At 37.7% G+C, this 20,248-nt stretch overlaps 1 protein-coding gene across 12 annotated transcripts in view; it reads left to right on the top strand.

Moving 5' to 3' along the window:
- Positions 1-20,248, top strand: part of LOC106062148 (ATP-binding cassette sub-family C member 4-like) — a 103,472-nt gene that overhangs the window by 6,530 nt on the left and 76,694 nt on the right. For 11 of the 12 annotated variants that reach the window (XM_056011971.1, XM_056011981.1, XM_056011979.1 and 8 more), the window contains exons 3-7: positions 12,426-12,534; positions 14,064-14,279; positions 16,884-16,973; positions 17,497-17,660; positions 19,053-19,178. In XM_056011971.1, coding sequence (XP_055867946.1) covers positions 12,426-12,534; positions 14,064-14,279; positions 16,884-16,973; positions 17,497-17,660; positions 19,053-19,178 — 705 coding nt within the window. Of the gene's footprint in view, positions 1-12,425; positions 12,535-14,063; positions 14,280-14,323; positions 14,361-16,883; positions 16,974-17,496; positions 17,661-19,052; positions 19,179-20,248 lie in introns of those variants that run through there. The other variant, XM_056011982.1, reaches the window with a different exon arrangement.

Below are 20,248 nucleotides of genomic sequence, written 5' to 3'. Positions count from 1 at the left end.
CGGTGAGGGCCTCGTTCTAACAGTGCATTAAGAAAACCACAACAGTACATTCTTCATATAACTTACCTCCCTTTTCTTTTTGAAGCTCTCCCTTTTTTTGTCTCCCTTAACGAGCATCAGAAACTGACGAAAATATCTTCGGTTCCGATGATGAAGGGTGAGTGCAGCATTTCTCGTGGATACGCGACCTACATATTTTGCCACATCTAATGGAGACAAAGCGGTTGTCCGCTGGGGGGGTCTATTAAAGTTGGTGATCGTCTTCGGCTAGGGTTTTTTTGTTTTTTTCGGTCTCTTATTGTTCGTGAGAGTTCTCCGGCTGTTTCTTTTAGAGGCCATTTCCTGTCAACTGCTTTCTTCTATGCCAGTGAGGGCAAACTGACGCCTGAGTTGATCTTCAGTTTTGGTGGGGTGGGGGGTGGAGGCAACTCTATTTAAGCGTCGCCATCCAAGCTTGCTAAAAAAAAATAATTGAAAGAAAAAAATCCTTAAAAAGAAACAAAGCTTATCTAAGAAAAAAAAAACAACCAACGTTCAGCTATATATCTCAGTAATGTAGAAGTTATATCCTTTTTTTCCGATCTCAACAAAATTATTAATTAACAATAATTAGTTGACAAGTTGGTTAATATTTAAATGGATTCATATCTTTGTTAGGTACAGTTTATACTTACTTAGTTTCAACTTAATGCGAGGATGGGTGTAGGGAAAAAAAACGTGATCAATTTTTTAAGGGGGACGAAACTATACACATATATATATGAATACTGTAGGATTAATTTCCCTTGTTGGTATAAAAAAGAAATAAATAATTACCAGTAATTAATTGAGTGATAGGTTAATTTTGTTTATTGAGACATGTCTTGTGTATGCCAAAGAATAATTGTGCAAGTTTTTAAATTGATTCGAGAATGGGTGTTGAAGAAATAACGTGTACAAACATTTTACTAGACAGACGGAGTGAATTGATATAAGCTTTGCAAAAATAATGATGCTAGTATAAAAGATAATGACGCAAATGAAAAGGCGTCTCGGTGACAGAAATGTTCATTATAAAACTCTTGTGTGTGCATCTAACGTCGTTTCTCCTTTCACGAATTAACCCTTAAAGTGCCGAGCTGTTTTAGAATGAGTGCGTACGAAATAGAATTACAATTCTGATGTTTAGAGGCTAAACTGCCACACGCGTTTTACGGGTTAAGACAGGGGTTCTCAACCTGGGGGGGGGGGTCGATATACGATTTGCCAGGGGTCGCCTAAGACCATCGAAAATATGGAATGGTATTGTCTATTCTTCCATTGCTGTAAGTGTGTGTGTGTGGGGGGGGTCGCGACAGAGTGGGGGATTGTAAAAAGGGGTCGCCGAGCGTAAAAGGTTGAGAACCGCTGGGTTAAGAGATCAATCTTGTCTATATCATAGCAAGAGCCATAGCCCTAGCTAGACAATAAGGAATATGACCTCTTTAGCAAGTATGAATAGTTCCTAGTTTACTGTACTGAATCGCACCTGCTTGTTACGTGTTCCGCATGTGAAGTTACGCGTTCACTCCATTACTCTTGGCTTTGCTGTGATTTTGTTACATCGGTGACAGGACCACATCTGTCTATTGTTGTCTGAATCAATTATGTGGAAATTTCCAATTTTTTTCCCCGTTATAGTCACTGGGTTAAATTTTTAATCGGAGTTATGTCCTTCGCGTTTCGTTTCCTTGTAGACGGCGGTGAGGGCGTTTTTAATTGGTGGATGTGACTGGCTCACTTCTGAAAATAAAATGCTGTAATGACGCCATCAAAAATGTCTTGTGTATTAATGCCCAATCCCAGACTCGGTTAGTGTATGACGTAATCTGCAGACGGAATGAGGATACGCTTTTGATCTTGAAAGACCTAGACCTGTCTGTTAGCAGTGTGACTAAAGTAACTCTTTATTCTTCAATGTGGACTTATTGGTTGTATAGACTTCAGCCTTTGTTAGTTGGTAGACTGCTGCAAAGCTCTTTATAATAATTATATTGTATTGCCCACAACTAAGGGCAGTGGCGCAGCAGCCTTGGCGCGAGAGAGGGGTCCATAATTCCCGAGCTCATTAATAATAGGGGCCCACAGAGGCCATTGAAAGATAGTTATTTTTTAATCTTCTTAAAAAGAAGCATTTAATGTCTTTGAACAAGCAAAAATAAAAAAATAAAAAAAAAGAGGGGGGGGGGGAAAAATATCTAAAGGGAAGAACTACACGTTTACAGCCATACATAATACTGTCAGGTTTATTACCCTTTTATGATATCAAATAAAATTAATCATCACTATTTAATAAAATAAGTGGTTAATTAATTCGTGTTTTGTTTGGAGCAATGAATAATTGGGCACAGTTTCAACTTGATCCGAGAATGGGAAGTGGGAGAAATAACGTGGACAAGATTTGAACCAGACAGAATGAGTTGATATAAGCTTTGAAAAAAAGAGGCTAACATCAAAAGAATATCCTCCTACGACTGTACGGAGGCATGGATACATTCCATTTTGTTTTTCGTCACAATCTTCTCCTTCCTGCAAGTCTCGGAAGAGGATATCCCAATTTTTTCTTTTTTTTTTTTTACAAAGCTTTTATCAACTCACTCTGTCTGTGTGTCTGTATGGACAAAAGTTTGTACACGTTATTTCTCCCACACCCAATCTTGGATCAAGCTGAAATTTCGCACAATTATTTCTTTCACCTGACAACATAAGAATCAATAAAAAAAAAACAAACAATTTATTAACTATTGATAATAAATTACTTTGTTTGGTATCCCAAACAAGGGAAAGAAATAGTACTTGACTGAAGTGGTGGTATTAGTTGGATTAGTCCCCTGCCGTCTAAGGCTTAGTGAACATAAATATGAAATAGAAACAATATACAATATTCCTTGTACATAGACTCTTCGCTAGTGGAGTGGTTACCGCGTTGACTTGAGAAGCCTGAGAAGGCTTTAGCCCACAAGTTCCAAGTCAGGTTATTTTTATTTTTAATTGTTAGTCTGGACCTATTACTAATTTTATTTCACGATTAATACAAATACGCTTAATTTTCATTTTGTTTTTTTTTTTTTTTTGTTTCTTTTCCTAAGTGACTAAGTAAAGGCGGTTAGAAGCAGTCTTAAATGAGTTAGCACTTGAGCTCATTAGTGGACTAGTGATGATGTGGCTCTGTCCGTCAGCACATTGCTAGCAACTCGGGTCAGTCTGGTAGCACTAAGGCCGATTCTAGGCTAATTGAACTGTTGACATGTCTGATTAATGTGTTAGTGTGTCCAGAAACCTGACTTCTTGGCTGTCTTCCAATCCTGTGTCATTAGCCTACTTGCGGCACAACAATGGGAAATCTGTGTAACAAACTTCTAAGGTCGATTGAGCCGTGACCTCCGTGACCCCCCGAAGGCGCCGACTGAGCACGAGGGAGGTGTTTTTTTTTCTTCTCATAAGGAGGTATAAATAGCTTGTGTGTTTGTGTGTGTGTGTGTGTGTATTTCTTGTACTCAATACGAACCCCGATTATAAACTATGCATTTAAATCAAATTGCCATATCAAAATAGTTGTTTGCATTTTTTATCTTTAAAAAAATGAAATTTCTAAAAAAAACTTTTGATTTGTATCACAAAATAATTACAAAGCTTGTATCAACTCACTCTGTCTGTCTATCTGATGGAAAGTTTGTACACGTTATTTCTCCGACACCTAATCTCGGATCAATCTGAAATTTCGCACAATTATTTACTTTTTCTGAAAACACAAGAATCAATAATAAATAAATAAATAAATAATTTGTTAATTAGCTATTGGTCATTAATTATTTTGTTTGGTATTCCAAACAAGGGAAAGACATTGTACTTGACTGGAGTGATGATATAAGCTGAGTTAGTCTTCTTTATAGGTCACCGCTCTACATTGTAATAAACAATATACAACTATATAATCTTGTATAGTCATAAGTGCCTTACTAGCAAAACGTTTTGCACGTCGGCCCTAGGAGGCGTAAGCCATGAGTTCGAATTCAAGTCTTTCCCCCTTTAAAAAAAACCCAACAAAACAATTACGGTAAAATTCCACACCCCCCCCCCCTTTTCCATTTTCCCAACTGATCCAGATGAAGGATCATAGTGTATTGCGAAAGCTGAAAGCGCTAAACAAAAACATTGGACCTCATTCACCAATCGTAAACAAACAACATTTAGTCACGTGATCTTATTGATCAAACAACGGGGAAAAACTGCCACGTGACAACCATCATGAATTAAACATGAGATCGTAAATTATATAGAAGAGATAGAGCACCACGTGACTAAATATTGTTTGTTTACGATTGGTGAACGAGGTCCATTGGTTAAACTATTTCGCACAGATTTATTGTTGTTAGTCTAGATCCATTACAAATTGAGTCACATGACTGATCCATGCTAATGGATGCCATGACACATCGTATTAGCTTTGTTTTGATGTTTTAAAAAAAAGCATTTTTTTTTTGTTAGGTTTCTTCTTATTTTTATCATTCAGTTGACAAAAGCGATCTTTCAGTATGCCCGTCATTTAGTTGCCTCTATTTCTTTCTCTTTCTTTTCTTACATTTTTCTTTAAGTTCCATTATATCGCCCCCACATTTTTCCATATAGTTTTTCTTTTAAGTTTCATTATATCGCCCCCACATTTCTCTATATAGTTTTTCTTTAAGTTCCATTATATCGCCCCCACATTTCTCCATATAGTTTTTCTTTTAAGTTCCATTATATCGCCCCCACATTTCTCCATATAGTTTTTCTTTTAAGTTTCATTATATCGCCCCCACATTTCTCTATATAGTTTTTCTTTAAGTTCCATTATATCGCCCCCACATTTCTCCATATAGTTTTTCTTTTAAGTTCCATTATATCGCCCCCACATTTCTCCATATAGTTTTTCTTTTAAGTTCCATTATATCGCCCCACATTTCTCCATATAGTTTTTCTTTTTTAAGTTTCATTATATCGCCCCCACATTTCTCTATATAGTTTTTCTTTTAAGTTCCATTATATCGCCCCCACATTTCTCCATATAGTTTTTCTTTTTTAAGTTCCATTATATCGCCCCCACATTTCTCCAGATAGTTTTTCTTTCTTTTCTTCTCTTACTGCAATTTTATCGCTTAAAGATATGGCTTTTTTAAAAGCGAACCGGAAACTATAAACAAAGGCACTTTGACTGTGATTAACGTAATAGGTTGACTATGAAAAGTCTCTCGTGTCCAGCCACGTTATCTCTTGAAGATGAATTCGTTGTTTTTTTTTTTTTTTTTTTTTTTTTGGATGAGGGCTATACGCCGGGCAGCTTAAGTTCCTTGCCAAGGCTTTAAGATAAGGCGCGGTGGCTGAGTGGTAGAGCGCTTGGCTTCCGAACCGAGGGCCCTGAGTTCGAATCTTGGTGAAGACTGGGGAATTTTTAATTTCGGGATCTTTGGGGTCTACCCAGCTCTAATGGGTCCCTGACATTAGCTGGGGGAAAAGTGAAGGCGTTGTGCTGGCCACATGACACGCTCGTTAACCCTGGGCCCACAGAAACAGGTGACCTTCACATCGTCTGCCTTATAAGATCGCAAGCTCTGAAAGGGACAAGGAGGAGAGTGAGTGGTTCCAGCGGTGTCCTCCATCCTGGTTCATCCCCGGACGTCCACACAAACATGAGCCTCCGAGAAATTCCCGCATAGAAGCTCACGTGACCCCCCTCCGGTCACTGTTAGCCAGTCTCAAGTCACAAACTGTAACAATGAGGCGAACTTAAACATGACTGGAACAAGGGAAACGGGAGGGTTGTAGTGTTCCGAATTGGGTCAGCGAGGTAATCTTTGAACTTTGACCGACTCGTTTGTCCTCCGCCTTTTTTTTTTTTTAATCGTACTTTTCGGTAATTCCCGATGGATAACACGTCAGTGTGTTGCCGAGTTTCTTCATAACTGGGTCAACTCGTCATCTCACGTGACCAAACGACCTATGAAGATGAAACGAATAGCTATTATATCTGTTATAAAAAAAATTCAATTTTTTTTAAAACTCACATATTTTAAAGGGAAACTCCGATGGTTTTGACAATTTTTAATATAATATGTGTTTTGATTTACAGATAATGAATATATTATTCTTTTTTTTTTTAATTTGCAACATTAACTTTGCTATTGATGTTTTTCTGACATTTTTTTTTCTGCGTATCTAAAACGATCAGATTTTTACCGGGTTTCTATGTGACGTCACACTAACCTATTAATTTAATCTATTGACTAATTGTATAACAGGAGACCATACAGTAAAGTTTACATTCTCGTAAAAAAAGTATATCTTCATCTATGCAGTTAGATCTAGATCTTGTAAGCAAAGAAAAAAAAATGCGTGTTGAAAGTATATTTACATGCTTGACTAACCACGGCAGTGTGTATCCTCTCGCCTGACCACTCAACACACAACAAACACTATCGCTTGGTTGTCTTGTCATGACCGACTACACGTAGTCTCGACTAGCCTTACACTGACCAGTTTGTTCGAATCAGTCAGACACACGATCTATTTACTTCTTGGGACAGGGAGAGGCTTAGATGAAAATGTTACTTTTTTTAAGCGAGTTGGTTATCCTAATGCTTTTAGATCTCTCTCTCTCTATATATATATAACTGTATCATAGCTCTGGACTAGGCCGTCACTAAGCCTAACAGCTACTGTAAGAATGAAGCGATACGATTGGTTAAATGTAGTTTCTCGTTCAGTATTGTTGAGGGAAGTGACGTATGCCTAACCTAAAAACAAAATCTCAAAGCATCCCGTTTTTTTTTTTTTTGAGACGTCAAGAATTTATTGTCTAATTTATTAAACATAAATGTTTCTAAGCATTTAAATACAAAATGGTAAAAAGTTTACTATTACAACTTTTTACGCAGAATTTAAATATGTCAATAACTCTAATTTGAAAAAACCATCGGAGTTTCCCTTTAAAGAGATAATAATGTAGGCTCGGAGACTTTACAACTTTACAAGGAAAGCTAATCTAGACTAGCCGCTGTAAATACAATGTGTACACGTGTATTGACAAAACGTATATCCAACTCACTCTGTCTGGTACAGTTTTGTACATGTTATTTCGCCCACGCCCATTCTTGGATCAAGTTGAAGCTTAACAGAATTGTTTTGTTTTACCCAAAGAAAACATGAATCAATAAAAATTAACCAATTAGTTTATTAATTATTGGTAATTAATTACTTTGTTTGGTATTGAAAAAGGGAAATAAATGCTACTAATTGAGAGATGGGACTGTAAAAAAAAACAACACTAAAAGTAAAAGTTTCCCTTTCAGACCTTGTGATCTATAGGGCTAATGTAATGTAAACGGGTTGTTTTTTTTTTTCCCACTTGAAATTTTGCCTAATTGTTCATTGTCGATGACAAATGTGATAGGCCTTGCCCCTGCAGTTGTGGATGGCTGTCTGACTTCGACAGATTACTCTGGAGATGTTTGGGTTTCTTGTACGGGTGTATTGGATGCGCTTAAGCTACAACAGAACAGAGCCTATATATGTAACAAGTAGAAAGACGTGTACGAAGTTTTAACTCTTTCTCTCCTAAATGACGATACCAGCGTTGATTCCACCAGAATGTGTTAAATAATTACGGAGCGAGAGAGAGTTAATACTGAAAAGGCCACAGTCGAGTCTCTGTCCGTATTACTAAGTTTTCCACTTAAAGTCATAACACCCACTGACTAATAATAACATCCATAATGTAGAACCCACTGCGCCGTGACGTCACTAGATGTCGCGTTCAAAGTCAGTCAACTAGGGAGCGTTTCTACACTTACTTGATCTAAATGTCTAGCAGTGCTAACTGTCTAACACAATATATGAATCAATCAAAAAATTAACTAATTAGTTAATAAAGTAGTAGTTATTAATATTTTTTGTAGAACAAGGGATCTTATTCCTGCAGTAATGAGATATAAGGCAGTGATTTTGCGGTTGTTTTCAATAGTTATTTAAAAAAAAAAAAGATTTTTTTTAGAAATATTTGGGCTTGTTTGTCTTGCACTTTTATCAAAAGTACTATTGGCTCGTGTTTGGCCTGATCTAGATCTACGTTATCTTGGGGGGCCACGTCCACTGCTGGTTGTTGGCTTACATAATACAACGCCAGATTAGGACCGTGCTTTATTTTCATTCCATTATTTTCGTTTCCCCGCCCAAGCTCATGGTTCTGTTAATCTCTGCGCATATCGTTTCTGGCGTCTGTTTTATGCACCCCCCCCCCCCAAAACCCGTGACCACGTGACCTGGACCTGTCCATTCCCTTCTGCGGGAGTACATTTGTTCTCACGGCGATCAGTACCATGCTAATGTATGTATACGGGTGCATAATACACGTGTTCTGCGCAATGAAACAAATGACGGCACCTTACAGGCTACTTCGTTGATTGTGATCAAATGTAACGATAGTCTAACAGTAACCAGTGCACGTTTTGACTTGCTGGTTCTACAACAACAGTACCTATTATTATTATTATTATAGCTTTTATATTGCGCTACTTTCATGCTTATAGCATGCTCAGAGCGCTTTTGGTCCAATCTCATTTGTGGACCAGTGGGGGTATCTAGGAGTTGGTTTTCCGTGCAGCCTTTAGGCGCTCAGTAAACACAACTCTGCCCGAGTCGGGTGTCGAGCCCCCTTCTAGGTAGCCAAGCCAAGCCAAGTTCAAGCCTCGAGCCCCCTTCTAGGTAGCCAAGCCAAGCCAAGTTCAAGCGCACTTGGCCTCTCGACCACGCTTCCCTCTATTATGCGGAATTTAAGTACATTTCTTTTTTTTATCCATTGGGTTGTTATGGAGTGTGTGTGTTTCTATGGTGACGGTGGGAAGAGGTTAGCTATGCAGTGTGAATTACGCAAGCTAAGCGGCATTGTCGTCCGTTGTCTTGAGTAGAACAGACGACTCCAGATCGCCAGAGTGAAAAGACGTGTTTTTTGTAGTGAGTTAGAATTTGCTCGAAATACCATTTTTGTATTATCACTGAATTCTATTACATTTATTTCATTTTACCTCAAGTTGAAATTTGTCTCTATTGTAATAAATATTAATATTAATAATATTGTTCACAAAGAAGGTATTTCAAGTTTTATAAGATAAGATATAATATGCCTACAGTTGTCTACCAGCTGTCCAGTGCTACAATTCAGCGACCGTCTACAACATGGATACGAACCCCAAAAACAATATAGACGTCTGTAAGCGTTGTCGAGGGGCTAAGTACACTTGACTGGGCATGGCTTGGCTACCTATGAAGGGGGGCTCAAGGTTCGACACCCGACTCGAGCAGAGTTGTGTTTACTGAGCGCCTAAAGGCAGCACGGAAAACCTTCTCCCAGATACCCCTCCTCACACACAACTAGTCCACAACTGAGATAGGACCATAGCGCTCTGAACATGCTATAAGCATGAAAGTAACGCTTTATAAAATATATATATATATTGGAGTTGGCATTACCTGAATAAGCTGGGTTCTGTGGGCTATGATGGCAAGGAATTTGTTAGTTTCATTGAGTTGTGCCGTTTCTGCAGGGGCGTAGCTAGGAATTTTCCATCATTTGGGGGCCCGGGAAGCTTGACCTCTTTGGGGCCCCTGTATTTTGCGTAATATTTAATTAAAAAAAACCCACTCATTTAGGGGCCCCCCTCATGTAGGGGTGCAGGGGGATTTTCAAATTCTCCCCCCCCCCCCACCCTAGCTACGCCACTGCGTTTCTGTGGGTTTTTGGTGACGAAGAATTCCTTGGTTTCTGTTGGTTTTGGTGACATAGAATAAGTTGATATCCGTCGGTTGTGGTAACAAAGGATTCGTAGTTTTCCGTGGGTAGTGACGGTTCTGGTGCCAAAAGAATTCGTCGGTTTCCATGGGTTGTGGTGACATACAATTCGTAGGTTTCCGTGGGCTGTGACGGCGAGAATTCGTTGAATTCCGATGGTTGAGACTGTGCATACAGTCAGCTGGTTTCCGTGGGTTGAGGTATTAGTAGGCCGACACTTTAATTGTACATATCTCACTCTCTCAACACGTGTTGACCTATACATAACTTATTAGTGTCAAGATCTGACAGGCTACTCTCTAGATTTCACTCTGTGCACAGATTCTGAGTAACGTCTTCAGCGAATAAAATATGCTAATACCTATTGAAGTGCCTGGACGCCTGAATGGAAGTCACTATCTCACTCTCTCGACCTTCCGAACCCCGTCCTCGTGTGTTCAGTATCTTATCCCCCTTCACCCCCCGTTCCGTGTGTAGGCTAGAGATCGATGGTCCTTATACACTGAACATAAATTATAATGTGTTTTTTTTTATTTCGTATAGTCATATTTCCTAGAAGTGATCATTGTCCCCTGGTTCACCCCCCACCCACACACACATATATACACATACATACCACGCCGAATCATGCGAATGGTATTGAACTTGGTCAGAACTTTGTGGGGCAAATTATATAGCATTAGATATGAGCATTTAACAAAAATAATCGATAACGCAGTCATATAGATCTAGTTATTTCAAAATCGAAGAGGAATCTTTGCTTTAGGGATCACTGTAACAAGCTTCGATTTCTATGTACAATTTTTTTCTTCTATATTGTCATCTTTGAATGTGTAGTATAGAGTTTAACAGAGTTGTGTTTTTTTTTTTTTTTTTGTATTTCAAATGTAGGTTTGTTCTGGGTTTTTTTTTTCCGTGGTTAATCTCGATCCAATATGTTCTGCTGAAATTGGGTCAGATGCTAAAAGAGGTCACACGAGTTCACTATCCTACTTATCTAATATAAGCTAACAGCCAAAAAAAAAAAAAAAGAACAACCAAGATTGTTTGAACGATGTTGGCTGTGACACCACCTGGCACTCGTTCTCAAACAATCAATTGTTTCTTAGTGCCAGATTTTTTAAAATAAAATCTCTAAATGTTGCTAATCTTTCTCTAGTTCCCTAGCTTAGAGAGTTCCAAAATCTTAGCAGACGTTTGTCATTCATTTCTTCCATAATAAAAATTACAAGATAGATTAGATAGAGGGAAAAAAAAAAGTACATTACACATATGGAAGTGTGTACAAGTCTATCACACCATACTTAGGGCCTACTACTGGTCTATTTTTAGCTCAATCATTATCTACCTTGTATGTGTTAATGGGGTTAGAGAGTATATCATAGTAGATGCCATATGGCCTTCAACAATCACGATTGTATGATTAAATTGATAGATGATAGATCCAATTCCAATGTTAGCAAAAGAAAAAAAAAAGTCTTAATTAAAATAGATCTGGAACTTATCAAAATTTGGATATGGGCTAATTTTAAAGCATTAGTGATCTAAATATCACTTTATTTGTCTCTAGGAGTCTCCCTCTTTCAAGAGCATTTCTATAAATGGGTTTTTGAACATTTTTCATATATGTAATTGTTCCTGTCTTGGCCTTGCTTCCATGATCCAAAAGAATGCTGGACATTATAGTTGGCAACCAATGAATTGACTGAAGGATAGTAGCTCCCATGGGACTCCACTCCTGATTTGTTCTCAAGTTGTAATCCAGAAGCATTGGTTCATCAAAGGGGGCTATTTTTTGTAACCAGTAATGTCCTATCTCCCCAGGCATCATTGGCTGTAACATAGCAACATTGTAAAAGTATCCCCCCCCCCACCCACCCAAAAAAATGGTACAATTTTTAGAAATAAATGTTTTTTTTTAATACCGGTACCTACAAGGAGTGAAGGCTTCTAATTATTTCATAACAATTTTTTCCATCAAGTCTTTTAAAAATGTATTCCCCACAATGATGGCTGCCTGGTCATGCGGTTTGCGCGCTGGACTGTCGTTCAGATTTATCGATGGTCCAGGGTTCAAACCCTGCCCGCTCCCATCCCTCGTCGTCCTGCGGGAAGTTTGGACTAGGAAGTAATTATCTTCAACTCTGAAGGAACATCCGAAACATGTAAAACATTTTACAAAACATTTTTTACAAAACATGAGCTTGTTACAAGTGGACACTTGTCATAGTATAATGTCTAAACATGAAAATTAATTTTGTGTATGCGCTGATTGTAAAACAGCCAAGCCAACCATAAGATATAAACTACTGTTGGTAAAAAAAAAAGCTAAAACAACTTAAAAGTTGCTAGACCATTGAAAGTTGTATATTTTATAAACCTCTTTGTGGAGGCCCATTGGCCCTGCCTACCCTGCCTCGCTTGTTAGTTAAGTTATTCTAACCTCCGATTATATGTGTCATTCCATTTAGAGACTTGAATTGATAATTTAGTCAGAATAAAGCGCTACCAAAGAAGACACATAGAAGCAGATTTTGTGTTCAAGAAACCATGCCAACTTAACGTACACTTTGTTTCTCTCCAGTGAATGGAACAAACAGTTGAAGAAAGGAGGCAAGCCGAGTCTACTGAAAGCTTTGATGAGAACCTTTGGATTACAGTACATGCTGGTGGGACTGGTTGTCTTCTTTGAGGTAAGCAATCAGTTGGTCAATGTCACAGACCTATATATATATATATTATATCTAGACTTTGAAAACAGAAACAAATTCTTATCCGCTATGATCAATTCACATTCCTCTCTCTCTCTATATATATATATATATATATATTATATATATATTATTATTTACGTAACTCTTTTTCAAGCTGTAAAGAAAGTTGCCTTGATCTAGGAAAATCTGATCTTTTCTGTCTTAGAAAAGTAATGATCTTTAGTTATCACAGATTAGAATTAATGCAATACCATTTAGTGGATTTTAATAAGAATGGACTATTAATCACTGAACTATATATTCATGCAAATATACAAAATAAAGCCATTTCCTGTTAGTTTCCGTTGAGATAATGTTTAGAAAATCCTAGATCAGAAATATTTCATGTCTGTTGATTTTAATCATTTTATGTACATGTAAAGAGATTAATTGACTACCAAGATCTTTTTAGATTATATCTAAAAATTACAAAATAATAATTACGAGAAGAGAGTGCTCCTATTTTCAATGTTCAATTACTAGATTTAGATCTAAACATTAAATTATATGTCACATAGGTTAGGGTTGAAAAAAAAACAACTAATTTACTTCTTATGACTGCTTTACAAAACCAGGCCTTGTTTCAGCTTGTTATGAAGTTTTTCACAACACCTTTTTTTTATAGTGTTAAAAGATCTCCATGTCCAGTCTAGATATAATATATATAGGTCTTTGTTCTATGTATGTGTTAATGTATATTAGTATTTATCAATATATTTGGGACCCCTCAACTCAAGTAAACATTAAGAAACTGGAACAGACACAAACTATAGCAGTGAGATTCATAACAAACAAATATTCACATTTGACTCGAGTAACACCTTTAGTAAAATCACTAAGTTTAGAAAGCCTTCAGGAAAGAAGACTCAAAAGTAAAGTAGCAATTATACATAAAATACTAAACCATAATCTTCAAATACAAAACCTAATAAAACACACAGAAAGACACAGAGATAAAGGCACATTCCTCGTCCCATATGCTGGGACAAATTTGTACAAATGCTCCTTCTTCCCTAGTGCTATTAGAGTATGAAATGGGTTGCCTGAGCTAGCCAGGAAAGCCAATGACTTGGCAGAATTTAATTCATTGGTCTCGTGGTCGAGAGGCCAAGTGTGCTTGAACTTGGCTAGGCTTGGCTACCTAGAAGGTGGCTAGAGGTTCGACACCCGACTCGGGCAGAGTTGTGTTTACTGAGCGCCTAAAGGCAGCACGGAGAACCAACTCCTAGATACCCCCTCCCCCCCAACCGATCAACAAATGAGATTGGACCAAAAGCACTCTGAGCATGCTATAAGCATGAAAGTAGCGCTATATAAAAGCTATAATAATAATAACATGCATGACGCATAGGAGGTAATCATCTTCATTTTTGAAGTAACATCTGTATTATATAAGATAAGAAGATAAATTGATTGATTGGTGTTTTTGCATTGTCAATATAAATGGGGTCTTGTTTTTGTCTACACAGGAAGCCACTAAAGTAGTCCAGCCTCTATTACTGGGTGGACTTATACGCTACTTCACCCCCGATTCCCCGGTCAGCAAAAAGGAAGCATGGCTGTACGCTATGGGGGTGTCACTCTGTGCAATAGTGTTGGCCATCACCCACCACCCCTACTTCTTCTGTGTCCAGAGGATCGGCATGAGAATGAGAATCGCCTGCTGCTCCCTGATGTATAAAAAGGTTAGTCACTGTTACAGTAGAATAAGGTGGTGATTATCCATGAGAATGAGAATCGCCTGCTGCTCCCTGATGTATAAAAAGGTTAGTCACTGTTACAGTAGAATAAGGTGGTGATTATGTCTAGATCTTTTGAGAAATGAAGTCTGATGACCCAATATCCATTTTTTGTGCAAAGAGATCATTGATTGTTTGGGTTAAGAATTTACAGGATTCCTCTTTACCATGTAGAATTATTTAATCCAGTGATTCCCAAAATAATCTATATAGACCCCCCCCATGGGTCTACTAAGATTTAAAAAAAAAATGTTCATAAAATGTTTTTTATCTTTCGGATGTGTTCCATTTATATGTGTATTTATGTGTATGTATGTTGTCTGTGTGTTCGATTGTTTGTCTTGTAGTCTCCATTGCTCTACTGTTCAGTATATTCATGTGTTCACGGTTTTTCTTCAAGTGTGTCATTAGTGTGTATTAGACTCTCCTGTTTGTTTCTCTACTCTTGTTCAACTTACTAAAAATGGAGTGTAACTTTTAAACTTTTTTTTATTGTTATTATATTGTGATAATATAACAGGATGTTCCTTCAGAGTTAGAGATAATTTACTTCCTAGTCCAAACCTCTCCCAGGATTGTATGGGCAAGCTTTGAACCCAAGACCATTGATAAGTCATAACGACAGTCTGGCGCGCAAACCGCACAACCAGGCAGCCTTCCAGGGTCTATGGGTCAAAGAAGTTTTGGAACCACTGTTTTAATCCTTCAAGTAGAAATCATGAAATGGTTGAACACAAAGTATTTAAATCAATAGATAATACAATTTGTGATTCAAACTCAATATTGGATTAAAAAAATAAACTTAACATAAAGCTTCAAATTTCATAGCAACAGCCACTTTGTTAAACTGAGAACATTTTTTTTGCTTTGTAAATTTTTCAATAATTCCCAGTTTGGTGGATGGTAATGGTTTAAATGTATTGATATACGATGTAATGCTTTGTTGTTTTGGTGTGGTCATTCGACTTAAATTGCATATTATGGTCAGTTTGTCCTAACTGTATTGCAATTAGTTTTCATTAAGCTTCATGTATTTTCCCTGATTATTGTACCCTAATGGTCACTTCACTTTTTAGCTCTATTGAAATCTACAGTTTTTATTGCCGGCCGACTTTGTCCATCTGTTCTGGTCACATCTATAATAAAATGTCCATTTCTTTGAAAAATTAACATAAAGGTATCTGCTGATCTTCATTGGAATGGTCAGTTTGCTCCAATTGTCTCTAAGTTGCGTTTCTTCTTAGGGGTGCCCTGAGATTTTTTGAATTTCAAGATTTTAGGGGTGCCCTGCTGTTTTTTTAATTTCGAGATTTTATGGCTTCCCTGAGTCCACCCAACTGTAATGGATACCTGACATCAGTTGGTGAAAAGTAAATCATTTTTTGTGTCTGCTGGTCACATGACACCTTCGTTAACTGTGGGCCACAGAAATAGTTGGCCTATTGATCGCAAGGACTGAAAGGTTACAGTATTTCTTCTCAAGTCATTATTCTATCTTTTACTCTCCTGAGCTGTAGGCTTTACATTACAGATTGGTCTCTATCCTTGTAAACATTCTAAAATCAGAAGTCAACAGTGTCAGCCAAAGAAAAGAAAAAAGGAGTAAAAAAAAAGAAACTTATTTTCCAACTTCCTCTACATTTGACCCAGTTTAAAACCAGAGTTGAATGCTGCTGTTTGATTTTAGCTTTTCTATATTTGACTTTGAAAATCTGCTAACAAGCGTTGGCTTTAAAAAAAGATTTGGCCGAAACACACAATGGGGAGTAACTGTTATTAACACTGAGAACTAGCTCTTACTGTCTTAGTCTGTACAGCCTTGCTTTTAACCATTATTACTTCCAAAATTAATTCTATTTGTTGCTTGCTAATTTATTTTATATCAAATAATTTTTAAGCTGGTATTGTAGTATTACTTAATACATATAAACATAGATAAATGAAATTTCTATAACTATTAGGGATGTGGTGACTGAGTGGCTTCCCAACCAGGAGGTCGTGGGTTTGAATCATTGTGAAACTCTAATGGGTACTTGACATTAGGTAGGGAAAAGTAAACGCAGTTGTTCATTGTGCTGACCAATGCACCCTCCTTAACTGAGGCCACAGAAACAGATGATCATACGGTCTGAAAAGGATACTTACTTTTTTTTTTTTTACTTATTATGATTGCTACTATTATTCTACAGACTACTAAAGTAGTTCTCCTTTCAGACCATATGATCTAGAGGGCAGATGATGTAAAGGTCATCTGTTTCTGTCACCTACGATTAAGGAGGGTGTATTGTGGTCAGGACAATGACCAACCGCCTTTACTTTTCCCCAACTTACGTCAGAGCTGGGTGGACTCAGAGGTGCCCAAAGATCCCGAAATTAAAAATCCCAGTCTTCACCAGGACTCGAACCCAGGATCCCCAGTTCAGAAGCCAAGCTCTTTACTGCTCAGCCACTGCAACTACTAAGACTTGACAAATTATTACATTTAGCAATATCAATGGAATTGTTTCTCAACATAGTTGTTCACATCTGGATTTCTTTTGAATTTAACAGTGTCTACGTTTGAGTAACAAGGCTCTTGGGGAGACAACCATTGGTCAGATTGTTAACTTGATGTCAAATGATGTGAATAGGTTTGATCAGGTAAGTAATTCTCTACATACTAGCTTTTGGGGGAGGGGGGGGGGCTCTTGGTCTTTGGCTACTGATAATGATATTTGGTGCTGTGAAAGGATTTTCCTCCAAGATCAACTCCTGTTTTCAATAATGGCTACAACTATTTGACTATTTGTTGAAGACCACAGTGTCCATCCTAAAAAAAAAATATTTTTCTATACTCTTAGCTATTTTCAGCCCTAACTATTTCAATTTCAAAATTGTTGCAACTTTTATAATTGTCAGTTTCTAGGTTGAGTATCTAATATGGCAGTGTGCAGCTTTTTTCAGTATTGGGGAGGGTGGGGAGATAAATTTCCAACGCGCGCGTTCCGGGCTTCATCACCACAAACAACGTCCAGTCAAATGAGCCAAATCTTCGACGCTGCATTATACTCTTTGGGCAGAGTTTGAGAGGGGCAATAATGATCTAAATTGCCTTCCATGCTGTAAGGCTTCGGTGAACTGACTGGATCGGTAGGTCTTACATTTTATTTCTCTATTTCCACAGGCTGTTGTGTTCTTACATTTTTTGTGGGTTGGTCCAGTACAAGCCATTGCTGTTCTCATCATTCTGTGGCATGAACTAGGGCCATCTGTACTGGCAGGATTCTTTGTGCTATTGTTGCTGATTCCTGTGCAAGGGTTTATGGGAAAACTTTTCTCCAAACTCAGGTATAGTTTGTGTCCAGATTTTTTTTTTTTTTTTTGCTGCTTATTAAAATTGTCTAGGCATACTCAGACTATTGGTTTCCGTAGTCATTAGTTACATCAAATAGAAAAATTGTATAAAATGTTTTTTAGCTTGAGCAGTTAAATTAAAAAAAATAATTCTAATAATATTAAATTAAATTAAAATCCGATGTAGATAACAGTGTTGACTGATGGGATGGGATTGCTTTATGTTCTCTTTTTGTTGTCTCTGACATCAGTTTTTTTACAAAGGTTATGTCAACTCTGTCTGTCTGATACAAATTTTGAGCACAATATTTCTCCCACTTCCCATTAGAAGTAGAAACTTTATTATTTATTGTAGAAGACAGCAAATAAATCAATAAAAAAAAAATAGCTAAAAAGTTAATTAAATAGTGGAAATTAAATAACTTTGTCTGATATTGAAAAAAAGGAAATGTTTTTTACAGTATTGAAAGATATGGACCTAAAAGTGGGATTATTCCCTGTATAAAAGCTTTGTTTTTTTAGAGTATTTTTTACTTCTACCATCAAAAGTAAGCTAAAGGGTTCTCAAAGTATTTTAAGAGCTTGTTCTTTTCTTCCACACCACATTTGTCAAAGAATAAGCATTAGCTTTATACTTTGGGGGCACGATGGCTGAATGGTTAAGTGCATGGTTTCCAAAGTTTAGGTCCTTGGTTCGAATCTCTGTGAAGACGGGGATTTTGAATTTCTGGATTTTTAGGGCACCCCAGAGACCACCCAACTTTAGTGGGCACCTGATTTTAGTTGGGGTAAAGTAAAGGCCTTTGGTCACTGTGCTGGCCATATGACACCCTGCTCATTAGCTGTTGATCAAATAAATAGATGACTTTAACATTATCTGCCCTATAGGTGCAAGGTCTTTTATACTGTCTACAAAAAAAAAAGTAAAGTTCTTCTTCCAGACCTTGTGGTTCATAGCATATATGATGTCAAGCTCATTTTTTTCTCTGTGTTTGATGGTTTACAAGGGTGTCATTTGGCCAGCATAATGACCTACTGCATTTACTTTCCCCAATTAATGTCATGTATCTTTTCGAGTTTGGTGACTTGGGATGTCCTAAGAATCCTGAATTTCATATTTTTATTCTTGACCATGATTCAAACTCATTACCCTAGAATCAGGAGCGTTTGACCACTTGACCACCAGACCCCCCAGTCTAATGATGGCATTACTCATTACTTGAGTAGTCTTAAAATTGTACATGCAATATGTAAAGTCGTTAGTATTTCAAAAAAATTTTTGTTTTAAAGTCTGCATACCAAAGTGATTAAAAAAGAATGTAATGTGTATGCGAAAAGAAGAAAACAATAACAATGAACCTCAGATGTTTTGTTATGTGTCCGTAGGCACAAGACAGCGATCCACACGGATGAAAGAGTGAAAGTTATGAATGAAATTATTTCCGGGATGAGAGTCATCAAGATGTACTGCTGGGAGAAGCCGTTTGGTGAGCTGGTTGAGAAGATTCGCAAGTAAGTGACCCATTTATTGAACTTGCCTGCCCCATCTGGCATTTCTTACCTAACTAAAACTATACAAATAAACCACATGACCATTTTACAAAAAAAAAAATTTTCTTTGAAAATTGATGATAAATAATTTTATTTTACTAGAATCGTATGCATATAATGTGTTTTTTATTTTTTTTTTGTAGATTTACTATCGTTTTAATGCTTAGTTTCTTGGATGGGCTTAAAATTAATTAGATATGGCATAAACCATTGTACGCTGTGTTTGTTGATAAAAACTAGAATATGTGGCAGAATGCCTAGACCACTGGGAACCCCCCGCCATCTTCCTATAAATTACTAAGCTAACTGCCATTTATGAAACGGTCCCTTGAGGAACAGCGCCTGAATTTGATAAGATCTTGGAAGCTTTCTTACACTGTGCAATGGGATATTCCTTAGAAACTCCCACTGGAGTCTAGTTTTACTACCCATTTAGCCTAATTGCTTTCTCTAGCAATTGTTTCCACCCCAGTGCTGCGTTGATGCAGGGTAGCGTACCTGGGACAAGTCACACCAGCTGGTAGTGTACCCAGGACAAGTCACATCAGCTGGTAGTGTACCCAGGACAAGTCACACCAGCTGGTAGTGTACCCAGGACAAGTCACACCAGCTGGTAGTGTACCCAGGACAAGTCACACCAGCTGGTAGTGTACCCAGGACAAGTCACACCAGCTGGTAGTGTACCCAGGACAATTCACACCAGCTGGTAGTGTACCCAGGACAAGTCACACCAGCTGGTAGTGTACCCAGGACAAGTCACACCGGCTGGTAGTGTACCCAGGACAAGTCACACCAGCTGGTAGTGTACCCAGGACAAGTCACACCAGCTGGTAGTGTACCCAGGACAAGTCACACCAGCTGGTAGTGTACCCAGGACACGTCACACCGGCTGGTAGTGTACCCAGGACAAGTCACACCAGCTCAGAGAATTGGGCAGAAAGCCAAGTTGATAGTCAAGTGGAAGACTAATTCCTCCTGCTTACTGTTCTGTCTGACATTCAAACCTTTAGAGGATAAAGCACTTGTATGCC

The sequence above is a fragment of the Biomphalaria glabrata genome, chromosome 15 (assembly GCF_947242115.1).
Source record: "Biomphalaria glabrata chromosome 15, xgBioGlab47.1, whole genome shotgun sequence".
NCBI lineage: Eukaryota > Metazoa > Mollusca > Gastropoda > Planorbidae > Biomphalaria > Biomphalaria glabrata.
The sequence above is the reverse complement of the archived record's forward strand: the minus strand, read 5'-3'. Positions and strand labels throughout refer to the sequence as shown.